The sequence below is a fragment of the Oncorhynchus kisutch genome, linkage group LG14, assembly GCF_002021735.2.
Source record: "Oncorhynchus kisutch isolate 150728-3 linkage group LG14, Okis_V2, whole genome shotgun sequence".
NCBI classification, from domain to species: Eukaryota; Metazoa; Chordata; class Actinopteri; order Salmoniformes; family Salmonidae; genus Oncorhynchus; species Oncorhynchus kisutch.
Genome location: NC_034187.2, coordinates 36285494 through 36302034, shown reverse-complemented (window position 1 = coordinate 36302034; position 16541 = coordinate 36285494). Strand labels below are relative to the sequence as shown.

Sequence of the window (16541 nt, the reverse complement as noted above, 5' to 3'; positions counted from 1 at the left end):
CGTGCCAGGCTTTTCGCTATACTCGACCTGGTTGAGTCACTGCCTTTCTGTCCTCGGGCTCATGCGGTGGGGGAGATCTTCGTGGGCTATATTCTGTTGAAATCCCTTTGGTGGTGTGGAGGCTGTGCTTTGGCAAAGTGGGTGAGGTTATATTCTGCCTGGTTGGCCCTGTCCGGGGGTAACTTTGGACGGGGCCACAGTGTCCCCTGACCCCCCTGTCTCGGTCTCTAGCATCTATGCTGCAATAGTCTGCCAGAGGTGTAGGGTCAGTCTGTCATATCTGGTGTAATTCTCCTGTCTTATCTGGTGTTCCGTGTGATCTTAGGTATGCTCCCTCTAATTCTCCCATCTCTCTCTCACTCCCTCCCGGAAGACCTGAGGCTTAGGAACATGCCTCAGGGCTACCTGGCCTGACTACTCCTGGCTGTCCCCATCCCCAGTCCATCTGGTCGTGCTGATGATCCAGTTTCTGCTGTTCTGCCTGCGGCTATGGAACCCTGACCTGTTCATCAGTCATGCTACCTTGTCCCAGACCTGCTGTTTAGTCTCTCTCTCTCTCTCTCTCTCTCTCTCTCTCTCTCTCTCTCTCTCTCTCTCTCTCTCTCTCTCTCTCTCTCTCTCTCTCTCTCTCTCTCTCTCTCACTCACTCACTCACTCACTCACTCACTCACTCACTCACTCACTCACTCACACAACTGACATTTACTCCTGACTTGCTGTACCCTCTATAACCACTGTGATTATTATTTGACCCTGCAGGTCATCTATGAACGTTTGAACATCTTGAAGAACCATCTGGCCTTACTGGCCATGTACTCTTATAATCTTCACCCGGCACGGCCAGAAGAGGACTGGCCACCCCTCAGAGCCTGGTTCCTCTCTAGGTTTCTAATCTTCACCCGGCACAGCCAGAAGAGGACTGGCCACCCCTCAGAGCCTGGTTCCTCTCTAGGTTTCTAATCTTCACCCGGCACAGCCAGAAGAGGACTGGCCACCCCTCAGAGCCTGGTTCCTCTCTAGGTTTCTAATCTTCACCCGGCACGGCCAGAAGAGGACTGGCCACCCCTCAGAGCCTGGTTCCTCTCTAGGTTTCTAATCTTCACCCGGCACAGCCAGAAGAGGACTGGCCACCCCTCAGAGCCTGGTTCCTCTCTAGGTTTCTAATCTCCACCCGGCACAGCCAGAAGAGGACTGGCCACCCCTCAGAGCCTGGTTCCTCTCTAGGTTTCTAATCTCCACCAGGCACAGCCAGGAGAGGACTGGCCACCCCTCAGAGCCTGGTTCCTCTCTAGGTTTCTAATCTCCACCCGGCACAGCCAGAAGAGGACTGGCCACCCCTCAGAGCCTGGTTCCTCTCTAGGTTTCTAATCTCCACCAGGCACAGCCAGGAGAGGACTGGCCACCCCTCAGAGCCTGGTTCCTCTCTAGGTTTCTAATCTTCACCCGGCACAGCCAGAAGAGGACTGGCCACCCCTCAGAGCCTGGTTCCTCTCTAGGTTTCTAATCTTCACCTGGCACAGCCAGAAGAGGACTGGCCACCCCTCAGAGCCTGGTTCCTCTCTAGGTTTCTAATCTCCACCAGGCACAGCCAGAAGAGGACTGGCCACCCCTCAGAGCCTGGTTCCTCTCTAGGTTTCTTTCTAGGTTCCAGCCTCTCTAGAGTTTAACCTAGTCACCGTGCTAAAATAGCTGCATTGCTTGCTCTCTGGGGTTTCAGGCTTGGTTTCTGTATAAGCACTGCTAACTTAAAAAGGGGTTTCTAAATCAATTTGATTGATTATCCATGAGAATAAAAATAAATCCCTTTTGCTTTTAAGCCTATTAATTGATGGAAGTACCAGTTGTGTGTAAATACATTTGGCCGGTCGTGCTTATTGGTCTATGGGTTCATTTGCATCATTTAGTGGAATTATATTGGCGTGTGTATATTCGTTATGTATCGTATTTATCACAAACGCACAGCATACAGGTCCAGAGCCTTTGAGTCGACAATCTGTCAGACAGCGCTTTAATAAGCCCAATCACTGCGCAACAATTCGAAGTGCAATCGTGTGTTAAAAAAAAGTTTGGACGGCCACGATTAAAAAAGAGCTACGATTTCTAGGCCTATTTCTCAACTGGTAATTGAAGCGCGCTTCCCATTCGCCATTCAAACGCATAGGCAATGGAAGGAAGGCTTCATCAGTACGTCACACACCAATTTGCAATGAGCTGGAGGCAGAATGCATTTTGAAAACATATACCGTAGCTACTTAATTGTTTGAAACCTGAGTGTTTTACTACATATTGTGAGGCATGTTTTATGTTGCTTCAAAGTAGCCTAGTCAAAGTCCGACCGTATCCGTGGAGGCAATTATAACCAGTAGCCTCTCTCTCAACTTCTATTGGTTATCAAATCAAATTCAAATGTATTCAAATCAAATGTATTTATATAGCCCTTCGTACATCAGCTGATATCTCAAAGTGCTGTACAGAAACCCAGCCTAAAACCCCAAACAGCAAGCAGGTGTAGATGCACGGTGGCTAGGAAAAACTCCCTAGAAAGGACAAAACCTAGGAAGAAACCTAGAGAGGAACCAGGCTATGAGGGGTGGCCAGTACTCTTCTGGCTGTGCCTAGTGGAGATTATAACAGAACATGGCCAAGATGTTCAAATGTTCATAAATGACCAGCATGGTCAAATAATAGGTCTGCGACAGGTAGCACGTCCGGTGAACAGGTCAGGATTCCATAGCCGCAGGCAGAACAGTTGAAACTGGAGCAGCAGCACGGCCAGGTGGACTGGGGACAGCAAGGAGTCATCATGCCAGGCAGTCCTGAGGCATGGTCCTAGGGCTCAGGTCCTCCGAGAGAGAGAAAGAAAGAGAGAATTAGAGAGAGCATAGTTAAATTCACACAGGACACCGGATAAGACAGGAGAAGTACTCCAGATATAACAAACTGACCCTAGCCCCCCGACACATAAACTACTGCAGCATAATTACTGGAGGCTGAGACAGGAGGGTCAGGAGGCACTGTGGCCCCATCCGATGATACCCCCGGACAGGGCCAAACAGGAAGGATATAACCCCACCCACTTTGCCAAAGCACAGCCCCCATACCACTAGAGGGATATCTTCAACCACCAACTTACCATCCTGAGACAAGGCCGAGTATAGCCCACAAAGATCTCCGCCACGGCACAACCCAAGGGAGGGCGCCAACCCAGACAGGAAGATCACATCAGTGACTCAACCCACTCAAGTGACGCACCCCTCCTAGGGACGGCATGAAAGAGCACCAGTAAACCAGTGACTCAGCCCCTGTAATAGGGTAAGAGGCAGAGAATTCCAGTGGAAAGAGGGGAACCGGCCAGGCAGAGACAGCAAGGGCGGTTCGTTGCTCCAGAACATTTCCGTTCACCTTCACACTCCTGGGTCAGACTACACTCAATCATATGACCCACTGAAGAGATGAGTCTTCAGTAAAGACTTAAAGGTTGAGACCGAGTTTGCGTCTCTCACATGGGTAGCCAGACCATTCCATAAAGCTCTATAGGAGAAAGCCCTGCCTCCAGCTGTTTGCTTAGAAATTCTAGGGACAATTAGGAGGCCTGTGTCTTGTGACCGTAGCGTACGTGTAGGTATGTACGGCAGGACCAAATCAGAGAGATAGGTAGGAGCAAGCCCATGTAATGCTTCGTAGGCAGTAAAACCTTGAAATCAGCCCTTGCCTCGATAGGAAGCCAGTGTAGGGAGGCTAGCACTGGAGTAATATGATCAAATTTTGGGGTTCTAGTCAGGATTCTAGCAGCCGTATTTAGCACTAACTGAAGTTTATTTAGTGCTTTATCCGGGTAGCCGGAAAGTAGACCATTGCAGTAGACTAATCTAGAAGTAACAAAAGCATGGATTCATTTTTCTGCATAATTTTTGGAAAGTTTCAGATTTTTGCAGTGTTACGTAGATGGAAAAAAGCTGTCCTTGAAACAGTCTTGATATGTTCGTCAAAAGAGAGATCAGAGATCAACTTTCCTTCAGTGTCCAGTAGCCAAAAGGCACACTCCTAGTCATATTAGCAATCCATAGTTCTTGCATCTTTAGATTTCCCCTCTTTCTAAATGTCTCATTTAGACAATGGTGTTTTCCCGCTAAATGTATTATGAAACAAACATTCGGCTAGGATACGGTGCCTACGGTACCTACGGTATGGTGCGCATTGCTGCGCTTATAATGTGAAGAAATAATCCTTTTGCAACATTTTAAGCTAAATGTTCTGATCTGTTGCATCAGAATCATTGCTGTTTAACTTTGTTATTTACTGTAGCCTGTTTCTATTGGTTGTACGCATTTTGGATCGATTGTTCCACAAATGTCCCAGAGTCTGTTTGGTATAGGCCATTTTTTCTCGACAAGCTGACCAATATAATAGGTTAACTTTTCTACTATGGGGGATAGTAGATTGATATAGGCTTGGGATTTGCTGTTCGTTACTCATAAAGTAAATGTGGAAAGTGAATCTAACATCATCAAAGTGCACATTGGAATTCGGTAAGAAGGACATACATAGTTTCATCCTAGACTTGCATGTTCTGTTAATATGAATTACCATAATCTACATGTGATTGTGATTTCTGTCACTGAGCAGCGTGGGTAGACGCCCTAATCAGGTTACGCACCCAATGCATTATGGGTCCGGTAAATTTCTCAAATGTCTGGTAAATTAAAATGTTGCCGGTCAAATGTCCGGCGCAACATTTTCATGACGGAAACCCTGCTTGACACATCTCAACACACACATCCCCCTTGCAAAGTGTCCAGTGTTGCTGAGACACGCGACATATCCTGCCCCTGCCGTCAGCGGCGGGAGACCCTGTGGCGTGCCGCCTTGTTTATCTCATTCTGGGCAAAGTGTTCTCTCATTTGCCTCGTTTCCAGGCAATTGGTGTGTGTGTGTGTGTGTGTGTGTGTGTGTGTGTGTGTGTGTGTGTGCGCTGCGGGGCTGTGGCTGCTGGGAACAGAGCTAATAAAAAACCCTGATCCATGAAAGGCCTTGAGCAAAGACACACTCAATTACCTAATGCCTGGGGCCGGGGGCCGACCACACTGCTGCTGCCACAGCCCACTCATTTACGTATGCATCCCCGCAGGTGTGTGTGTGTGTGTGTGGGGGGGGGGTTGGAATTTGACTGTGGCCAGGGTGATTGTGTGTGTGTGTGTGGTGTGCGTGCGTGCGTGCGCATTTGCGCGTGAGAGAGTGCATGGATTTATTAAATTGCTGTCAGGTTTGACAAATGTGTATAGCTGAAGTTGGGAGGTTGTGTTAGAGTGCTCTCCATGTGTAAAAGAGAGTGTTGTTCCTTAAACTGAGGCTGTGTGTGTCTTCAGGTATTGAACGGACTCATATCTCAAATAACAACATAGTCAAAAAGATAGCGGTATGTCCAACAACAAAAAAGGTTGAATCATACACAATGCACAGAGGATGATGTGAGAGGAACAGGAATTCCCGGCGGGAAAACACACGCACAAAGAAAACAACATTGGTACCTGTTTCCCCTGCAGGTTCTCCTGGTGTTCCTCTCTGAAGTGTTTGGTCCCGTAGGGGACAGGCTGGAAGGAAGAGGAGGTGTGGAGCATCCTCTCATAACTCCTGTTCTGATGGGCCTTAGAGAACGGCTGGAACCTGGAGAGAAGGAGAGGAGACAACGTTGACAGTAATGTCATGAGGTATCTACTTGTTTCGATAGAATCCAGTGCACCTTCAAGACAATATACAGTTCGATCTCTGTAAACCGAAGCCCCATCTCTAAGACAATTCCTAGACACAACATTCAGTATGGGCCTCCGATTCGATCCCGCCTCCCTCCATCCCTCCCTCCATGATGGCAGGCTCCTCTCTTCATCTCCATCCCAGTCTGATATTACATGAATGCCTGCTGGTCCAGTCTAACGATGCAGGCCTTGTCTCATGTCTCTCTGCTTTGGACCACACAGTGGAAATGACCCAGGAAACACACCATCACTACTCCCTTTGAACACACACACACACACACACACACACACACACACACACACACACACACACACACACACACACACACACACACACACACACACACGTCTGATTTCCATCCAAATTCCCCCCAACACACTCAAAGAGCCTCTACAGCAGGGGTGGGCAATTCCAGTCCTCGGGGGCCTGATTGGTGTCAGAGTTTTGCCCCAGCTAACACACCTGACCCCAATAATCACCTAATCATGATCTTCAGTTTAGAATGCAATTTGATTAATGAGCTGGGTTTGCTAGGGATGGAGAAAAAGTGGGACACCAAATCAGGCCCCCGAGGACTGGAGTTGCCCACCCCTGCTCTATAGTGTGTGTTTCTGCAGCCAAATGGAACTTTTTGTCTGCAGAGCTTATCACTACATATAAGAGTTAGGTGTGTGTGTGGTTGTTTTTCGTTGTTTGCTGGTGTTCAGGGTAAATCGCTATTGCTGAGGAGGAAAGCCAGCTGTTAATTTCCGTCAGGTTGATTTTGTAAATTACACCCCAGACACATTGCTTGGGGGAATATTTATCCTGTGCACTAGGTGTGTGTGTGTGTGTCGGGGGGGGTCAACTTGAGTATATCACTAAACAAACAAACAAAAAAGCTACCTAGGCGCTACCCAGCTAGCACATAACATTTTGAGAACCATATGTTTCTTAGAGCTTGGTGAGAGTGTGGTTGTCCTATGGTTATTTTGCAAACATCTTTCCCACGAAGTTCTGAGAATCGTGCAGGATACCCAGCTAGCACATAACCATCTGAGAACCAATTTGAGGTGGTTTCAGTAATTCAGCATATCGTTTCATACAGGTTTCCTCATGGTTCTGTTTAAAGTAATGTCCTCAGAACACTTTCCATTAAAACTACAAGAAAACATTAGTAACGTTTAAATAACGTTATAAGACTGTTATTTGAAAAACATACACATTCTGTTATTAGCACCAACAAACTCTCTATAGCCTCTATCTTGTTAAGTTTGTTCAGGTGTGTGCTTGTTGAGTGCTTGTTTCCTTTGAAATGGGGTCTGTTTGAATCGACTAAAACAAACAGCTTTGTATGATTTAAAAAAAACATGGTATGCTAGACCCATCCTTTACAAACTCTCATAGTCTCACGTCAGAATTAGATTGTCACATCTGCCGCCGCTCCCCCTCTCTGGCGCTCGAGGTTGCCAGGCTGCTCATCATTACGCACACCTGTCACCATCATTACGCGCGCCAGTGCTTCATCGGACTCACCTGGACTCCATCACGTCATCGATTGCCTCCCCTCTATTTGTCACTCCCGTAGTTTCATTCCCATATCTGAATTGATGCTGTTTTGTTTCTCTTGTCCAGACACTGTTCTTGTTTAGTTTCATGTCTATTTATTCTTAAATCCTCACCCTATACTTGCTACCCGTCTCCCAGCGTCTGTAGTTACGGAATCGTTACAGAATGCAGACACCACAATTGGAAGCATCAGGGAGTTTTTTTTGTTTTTGTTGGAGATGTTGGGTCCCGCTGCCGAAGCAACCGGGGATGCCTCAGCTGGCTTGTCAGGCTCCCATGCCTCAGCTGGCTTGTCAGGCTCCCATGCCTCAGCTGGCTCGAGAGGCTCATAAGCCTCGGTTGGCTCGACAGGCTCCCACGTCACGCCTAGGCCAGCTCGACAGGCTCCCACGTCACCCCTCAGCCGACGTCTAATCATTACACACACCTGTCACCATCGTTAGTCGCACCAGCGCTTCACCGGACTCACCTGGACTCCATTACTCACTGTTGCCCCTAGAGGTCAGTTTCCACATCATCTTCCAACGTCCTCAGACATGGATGGACACCAAATACTGACTTTTATTACAGGTGACCTGCCTGCCATCCTGGTGGCGCAGTGTACTAATTCTATGGATAAAGAGCAGAAGTTCAAAGGTTTGAATCTCACTGACGAAGTGCCAGAATAAAAACAGAAATGGGTTTGCATGATTAATACCTAAGCAAATTAATTTCCAAGTGTCCTATCTGAGCTCAAAGCAGTTAACCTAAACTAACAATTTTATTCAACATTTTACTGAAAAATGTTCTCAGGGAACCATAGTAAAACGTTCTTAGAACCTCCCTGCAACCTAAAAATGTATGTTCCTAGAACAGGCAAAATAATCACTTCCGTTCTCAGAACGTTTAAAAACGTTACCGGTCAGGAAACTATTGGCTTCGTTCCCAGAACCAATGGGAAACCAAAATATTACGTTCCCACAACTGTCAGGGAACCAAATGTGCTATAGCTGGGTTTGTATTAAAACCCTACTTGTTGAGTTGGCGTATGTATAGTAGCGTTCGCGTATGTATAGTGGGCTCACAAGTGGCACAGCGGTCTAAGGCACTGTATCTCAGTGCTAGAGGCGTCACTACAGACCCTGGTTCGATTCCAGTCTGTATCACAACCGGCTGTGATTGGGAGTCCCATAGGGCGGCGCACAATTGGCCCAGCGTCATCCAGGTTAGGGTTTGGCCGGGGTAGGCCGTCATTGTAAATAAGAATTTGTTCTTAAATGGCTTGCCTAGTTAAATGAAATAGCACTTACATTAACATCTCAGGCTGTGTGGAAATTGTGTTTGCCAATAATATAATGCATGTAGCAAATAAATAATCAGCATCTATCACTAGTCTGATGTATTCAAGAGCTAGTGAAGTAATTTCCTACTATACATAGTTATAGAGAGAGGGACATGTACACCACACAAGGTGGCATGACAAACCTGGAATTGGTCAGTTTAAGTGATGGTCCTGCATGGCGCCCACGCACGCGCACACACACGTCTACACACAAACACAAACAAGGCGGCAAAGACACTCTGTGGCCACCAGAGACCCTACAAGACAGATTACCCAGCAGTCCAAGCTAATGTGCACATGGGAGGGACATCAGCGGCGTGATATTAATGTGGCCCCAATGTCCCAGGCTGCACTGGGCCCGGGCATGCCTCGCCTCGCCGGCTGGTTCCACTCACAGCTCTTATTGCCTCCCGATTGCCTTTTAATAGGCTAGTTTTTATTCATTCAGGGCTATTAAGGAAAGTTTGACTCCTCACCAGGGATCTTTGGGCTGAGGCCGAGCTGCCGGGCCCGGTGACAACACACATACACATTTACACACACACAGGCACACACACATGGGCATATGAGCACAGACGCTGCCACCAAAAACCATGAGAGGGTGAGGAGAGAGAGAGAGAGAGAGAGAGAGAGAGAGAGAGAGAGAGGGGAGCAGGGGGAGGTTGTTGAGTTGATCAGTCTCCCGTGTCCGTGTGTGACTACATAATGCTGTGTTGTTTCAGTCAACTGAGACAGATGTGTGTGTGTGTGTGTGTGTGTGTGTGTGTGTGTGTGTGTGTGTGTGTGTGTGTGTGTGTGTGAGTGCGTGCGTGTGTGTGCGCGTGCAGACTGTGCTGTTTAAGTCAACTGAGACAGACGTGTGTGTGTGTGTGTGTGTGTGTGTGTGTGTGTGAGTGCGTGCAGACTGTGTTGTTTCAGTCAACTGAGACTGATAATGTGCCTGTTAAACCTGGACTCTCAGATGCTTTAGGCTGTGTGTGACCAGGGTACGGAAGGACTGCATCACTTTCTTTCTCACATCTCCAGTCTCTTTGTCTTCTCTGGGTCTAGGCAGATCTCACTTGTCCTGTACTATAGCTTGTATTCAGTAGTCTTCATTTGGTAACATCCTGTTCAATAAGTGGCCATATGTATACACTCCCATCTGAGCATGTACTGAAGACAATGACCCACTAGCATTAGTGAATATTTTTTTTTGTCATGAATCTTGTTCTGGAGGAGCCTCTGCAAAAACGTTAGCTCATAACAGTGAACCTTTTCTGTGGGAAACTGATTCTCAAGATCTTGCACACTAATGAGATGCTATTGAGCCCACACTACTACACTGTCTGAGCCAAGGACTACATGCTTTCTTGTAAGTTTTGATTACAATACTGGGTGGGGTGAATATATTTTATATGACCTACATGATTCTTTGTTAACTAGTAAATAGTAGCTTACAGCAAAGTGTGTTTAAATCATTTTTAACTTAACAATTTCTGCTAGTTAGTTTTTGCTACCATGTGGGTTTTAGTGTGTGTGTTAATTCACCTGTTTCCATACATGTTTCATTTTAACACATTTATCGCACAAAGGAGTTGTTTAATCTAACTGCTTAACTATTTATCTGTACATGAAATTGTATTTTATATTTTTTTTAACTAATTTTTTCTAATTTTTACAGGAAAATGCCACGGGCACTATCTGATGTGTGAAGACATTTCACTGCAGCTAATGTAGAAGGAAAAGCTGTGTACTTTTGCAAATACTATGCCAAATCATATGTGAAGAATGCAACAAAGATGCAGAATCATCTGGCCGAGTGCCTAAAGTTCCCTCAGCGTTTACAACAAGCAACCTCTGACAAAAGTCCCTCTACTTCTAATTCGAGGTGAAAATGATGAATCAGACACCTTATCGATAGCAACAGCTCACAGTCCTCCTGGATTCAGAAGTTTTTTTTGACTCAATGGAGGAACGTAGTCAGAGAAATGCTGATGAATGTCTTACTCGAACTGAGTACGCAACTGGTTCACATCTGATGCTCACAGGCAATGTGTATTGGAAGAGATTTCTGAATGTTCTTCGTCCAGCATTCACCCTTCCAACCAGACATGCTTTATCTACTCATTTGCTGGATGCAGAGTTCAACAGAGTTCAAGTGAATGTCAAGCAAATCATAGAGAAAGCAGACAGTATTGTAATCATCTCTGATGGGTGGTCAAATGTTTGTGGGCAATGAATAATTAACTATATCATCTCCACCCCTCAACCAGTATTCTACAAGAGCACAGACACACCGGTCTCTTCAATGCAGATGAGCTGAAGGCCCAAGTATGCTGGCAAGAGCATCCTGTTTGGTGTAGAGATCAACAAGGTCTATGGTGTCATCACTACCGTGTCTCGCCACCTTGGCCTAGATGAGGGTAAGGTTCTTGGCAGTCTGGCGAAGTACACTTCCAAGCAAGGGCTTTGGCATGGAGATGCAATATGGCAGTCGTGCCAACATATCTCATCAGCCACCTGGTAGAAGGGACTTTGTGGATCTGAGGCTCTTTCCCCTGTTGCCTCCATCCTCCAAATCCCACCAACATCAGCCGCATCAGAGCGCAACTGGTCCTTGTTTGGGAACACACACACCCAAGCACGCAACAGGCTGACCAATAGGTTTGAAAAATTGGTGGCCATCTGGGCAAATTTGAGGCTTTTTGAGCCTGACAACGAGCCATCCTCAACAAGGTTGGAAAGTGACAGTGAAGATGAGGCCTCAAGAGTCTGATGTTCAAGAGGTGGACATTGAGGAGGTCCAGGGAGAAGACATTGAAGCCTCAGAGGAAGATAGTCTAGAAACTAAAGCTTTGGTTATCATATTACAGATGTATGTTGTAAACGTTTTTGGGAGATGCGATGGATCATTGGGGATCATTCAATATCCCTTTCTTTTGTTGTCCAGTGAAATCATCCCATATGAAGAGTCAACTCATTTAATTAAAGTTCAATTCGTAAACTAAATAGTTTTTGGAAGGATTTAATCATTTGCAATTATGTCTACTTATGATAAGGTTTATGTTTGTCTCCATATGATATGGTAAATATATATAAAAAACATCTACATTTAAATGGTATTAATATTAATTTGCATATATTTCCGTTAATCCCCAAGGAAAGTTTCCACCTCTGAATATTCCCCAAAATGTGCAACCCTAACCCTAACATTAACCACACTGCTAACCCTAATGCCCAACCCTAACCTTAAATTAAGACCAAAAAGCACACACATTTTTACAATATAGCCAATTTTGACTTAAAGGGGAAATCGCTCAGTACTGTAAGAGTGTTCTCTTCAGATGTGAAGTTGTCACCTCAGCCACTTTAACCCCACCCCCCCAAAACCATCATCATCACGCTACACTGGAGAGTCTGATAACTCATTAGAGACACATTCAACTGGAAAGGGAGAGAGAGAGGGGGTGACAAGGAGGGTACGCAGGCAAATTCAGTGTGGTCCCTTGAAATGTCTAGTTGAAATGAGTGTGGGTGTTGGCGGCTGGTGGATCAAACAGGGGGTTAATGGCGTTTCTCTTTGCCCACGAACAGACGCACACATAGACAGATACACATACACGCACACGCTCGCACACACATACCGAGATTAATCGGATTCCCACGTGAACTATCTGTGGTGTTTCTGTGTGCATAGTGTGTGTGTAGGATCAGGCATTTATATGTGTGTGTGTGTGTGTGTGTGTGTGTGTGTGCGCGCGCGCGCTGTGGTAATGGGGTTGTGTTTGAATATAGTCTGAATATAACACAGTGAGCTGGTAATTAAACTACAGAGTTAAACAGCCATTCTAGTCTAAAGTGGGGTGATGATAATCCCCTGTTATACTGTGACTATGTTCTGTTGTGGAAGGAATGTGTTCTGATGCTTCAGATGTTGCTGTTGCTGTAGTGCTGCTGTTGCTGTAGTCCTGCTGTTGCTGTAGTGCTGCAGTTGCACTGTCAGTCTCCCCAAAAGGCTCAGGTGTGAGCCACACACACACACACAGGAGGTGGATGAAGTCCATTATCCACACACACACACTGTAAAGCCCTTTTTCATGTGATGAAAAGTACCATATAACTGCTATCCATTAGGACAAAAGGCTGCATCTGTGTTCGTGTGTACTTACATGGTCTCCATGGTGTGGTTCCTCCATTCTCCAGAGCGTAGCTGGTCCTGGGCCTGCTCCAGGTCAGAGATGGAGGTCTGGACTCTCAGAGACGGCTCGAGACCACGCTGTCTCTGAGCCCACACCTCCGCTGGCCCACGGAACGGACCCTAACACACAGGGAAAGATGGGAAGCCATTATACAGACACCAGCGGGCATGACAAATACATCCCCAACATTCAAAACATTTTCCATTGATCAAACATGCTGTACTGTAAGTCAGAAGCCCTGCAGTGGTCTTTCCCGGTTTACATCTGTTCGATATCACGTCTTAATCAGAGGCACGTTTGTCTCTAGTCTCTCCCTCATTCTCTCCCTTTTCTCTGCATCTTTCTCTGTCTCTTTCCCTCTATCCCTCTTTCTATTTCTCCAACTCTTTCTATCATTCTCTTTCTTTCTTTCTTCTCTCTCTCTGATCCGTCCCCCCACAGGTAGTTATGGCTTAGCCAATTTAGTCTAATTCCTTCATCTAATTAGTAACTTTCCTTAGTCTTGGACTAGTTTAGTAACTTTCCTTGGTTCCTAAAGCTTAGTAACTTTCCTTAGTCTACAGTAACTTTCCTTAGTCTACAGTAACTTTCCTTAGTTTAGTAACTATCTGTAGTCTACAGTATCTTTCCTTAGTAAATTAACTTTCCTTAGTCTACAGTAACTTTCCTTAGTTTAGTAACTATCTGTAGTCTACAGTAACTTTCCTTAGTCTACAGTAACTTTCCTTAGTCTACAGTAACTTTCCTTAGTTTAGTAACTATCTGTAGTCTACAGTATCTTTCCTTAGTAAATTAACTTTCCTTAGTCTACAGTAACTTTCCTTAATCTACAGTAACTTTCCTTAGTTTAGTTTACTAACTTTTCTTAGGCTAGTTTAGTACCTTTCCTTAGTCTATTTAAGCAACTTTCCTTCGTGTAGTTAAGTAGCTTTCTTTAGTTTGGCTAAGTAACTTTCCTTTGTGTAGTTTAGTAACTTTCCTTCGTCTAGTTAAGTAACTTTCCTTTGTGTAGTTCAGTAACTTTCCTTCGTCTAGTTAAGTACTTTCCTTTGTGTAGTTCAGTAACTTTCCTTCGTCTAGTTAAGTACTTTCCTTTGTGTAGTTTAGTAACTTTCCTTCATCTAGTTAAGTAACTTTCCTTTGTGTAGTTTAGTAACTTTCCTTTGTGTAGTTTAGTAACTTTCCTTCGTCTAGTTAAGTACCTTTTCTTTGTGTAGTTAAGTAACTTTCCTCAGTCTAGTTTAGTAACTTCCCCTTGTCTCCACTAACTTCCCGTAGTCCTTTAACTTTCCTTAGTCCTGTAACTTCTCTCAATGTGGTTGTGCTGTTCGGTAGCTGTTGTTTAGTGGAGTGACCTTCAGCTTTTGTTGCTGTTGGTTGGTTGGGGAGAGGAGTTAGCAGGGAGCCCCTGTCCTTGGTCCTATCACCACAGGATCAGCACCCTGGCCTGACCAGACCCAAACACTTCCCAAACAACCACCTCCACCTATCCATCACCACTGATGTTATCACACTGGGGACAGGCCTGGACTCACACTACTGGAGAACACACACACCAAGAACACTGGGAAACACAGGGAGGGAAAGAAAGAGGAAGAGAGGGAGCGAGAGGGAGGGAGGGAGAGAGAGAAAGAGAGGGAGGGAGAGAAGTGGAGAGAAAAGGGGGACAATGAGACAAAGGGAGAGACTGGGAAAGATAAAGGGAAGGAGAGAAGAAGGGAGGGAGATAGAGAGGTTGGTAGAGGCAGTGGTAGGAAGTAATAGAGAGCGTGAGGGGGGAGGAGAAAGAGGGAGAGATAAAGAGAGGGATGAGGCAGAGGGAGGAAAGGAAATGGGGGTGAACCCTGTCCTTAGCGAGGGTAAAACACAGATAAATAATGTAGGCTCATCTCATCCATGGAGCAGTGTTAGACATCCCAGCCTTCTATAATGAATTCCTGTTAGCAAGAGCCAGATGGAGCCGGAGCAGGGTGTGCATAAGAGAGAGTGTGTGCGTGCATGTCTCTATGTGTATGCGTGTGTCTTTGTGTGTGTGTGTGTGTGTGTGTGTGTGTGTGTGTGTGCGCACCATCTCAGTGCCCGGGGTGAGGGACTCTGGGCTAATAAAAAGAGATGATCCACGCCTCATTTCTGCTCACTTATGTTTTACATTAATAGAAACCAATAATAGGAACCAGTTACCATAAAAGCCTTGGACCGTAAATAACACAAATGGCAAACGCTTCTCATCAAATCTTTCTCACAGCTGGACGAGATGACACGCCGGAATCCAGGGGTACTTAAAGAATTCTTCATCAAGGCTGTTTTAAATGGCGGAGTATTCCCTGGCGGAGGCCTGGTTTGATAGGCTCACTTTAATAGCGGCAGCTTGGGCTGACAGGACCTGCTGATCTGCCTGGATCGGAGGGTCTAAACGTCTTCCAGTGGCCCCGCGAGAGACACGCCGCCATGTTTTAATGATATCATTCTTTTTTAAGGGGAGTTTAAAGAATCATCTCACGGCACCACGCGCCCCCTTTCATCATCCTCACCAGGGGGAGAGCTCCTCCGATAATTTCTATGACACTTTGTTATCCCCATCTCTGGAGCCTGATTGGACCAGTCAGAGGAAGTGAGTGAACACATCTGTTTCCTCTAAGAGGCCTGAGACTTTACAGATATACTGCTATACTAGTAGTAGTAGTACTGTTACTAAGTTCCTAGTAAGTCTTCTATACTAATACTGTTACTACTTCTATACAAATTTTGCCAGAGATAATTTTTTGGGTTGAGAAGTTTGCATATAACAGATTTATCAAATATCTTAACAAGGAAAGTCTGATATACAAACATCAGTATGGCTTCAGAAAATCTCACTCTCCCCTACATGGCTGTTACTTACTTCATTGACGAAATACAAGAGGCAAATGACCGCAAAGATCATACATTAGATATTTTTTATATATATTCATTTCATAATTCAGACAACAGCTACGTCACCCATAATCAAGAACAACCCACTCTCAATTCTGAATGAGCCATAGAGGCCCTATGATCTGGAACTCATACTCGCCTGATTCTGCCAAGCTATCCCTGTGGTTGTTTAAAAAGGCACATACTGTCCATCACAGTTCTACACCGCAGTAGCTTGACTGTCTGTTTAGATGTTCTATTCCTTTATCTCTGTTGTGTCTAGTTTTTATTTTATTGTATGTTTGTCCACACTGCGGAATCTGTGTGATTTAAGCCCTTTTGGGCTGTTTCCCCTCTTGCACATACTGTTGTTGTTTTTTTTACTGTTACAAACTGTCCTTCTATTTGTGCAAACAAACTAAACTAGAAAGAATGCTATACTGGTACTAATACTGTTACTATTAGGACTGCAATACTGATACTACGTTTCTAATACGATTACTATAATGCTACTAAGTTACTAATTCACTTACTATACTGCTACTAAGTTACTAATACGATCACTATACTGCTACTAGGTTACTAATACGATTACTATACTGCTACTAGGTTACTAATATGATTACTATACTGCTACTAAGTTACTAATACGATTACTATACTGCTACTAAGTTACTAATACGATTACTATACTGCTACTAGGTTACTAATATGATTACTATACTGCTACTAAGTTACTAATACGATTACTATACTGCTACTAAGTTACTAATACGATTACTATACTGCTACTAAGTTATTAATACGATTACTATACTGCTACTAAGTTATTAATACGATTACTA

At 45.1% G+C, this 16541-nt stretch overlaps 1 protein-coding gene across 1 annotated transcript in view; it reads right to left on the bottom strand.

The window, feature by feature from the left end:
• Window positions 1-16541, bottom strand: part of spata17 (spermatogenesis associated 17) — a 54089-nt gene that overhangs the window by 21382 nt on the left and 16166 nt on the right. Inside the window, exons 8-9 of the mRNA XM_020499784.2 lie at window positions 12775-12923; window positions 5529-5664 (exon numbers count right to left, since the gene is read on the bottom strand). Of these exons, the coding sequence (XP_020355373.2) occupies window positions 5529-5664; window positions 12775-12923 (285 nt within the window). The remainder of the gene's footprint in view (window positions 1-5528; window positions 5665-12774; window positions 12924-16541) is intronic.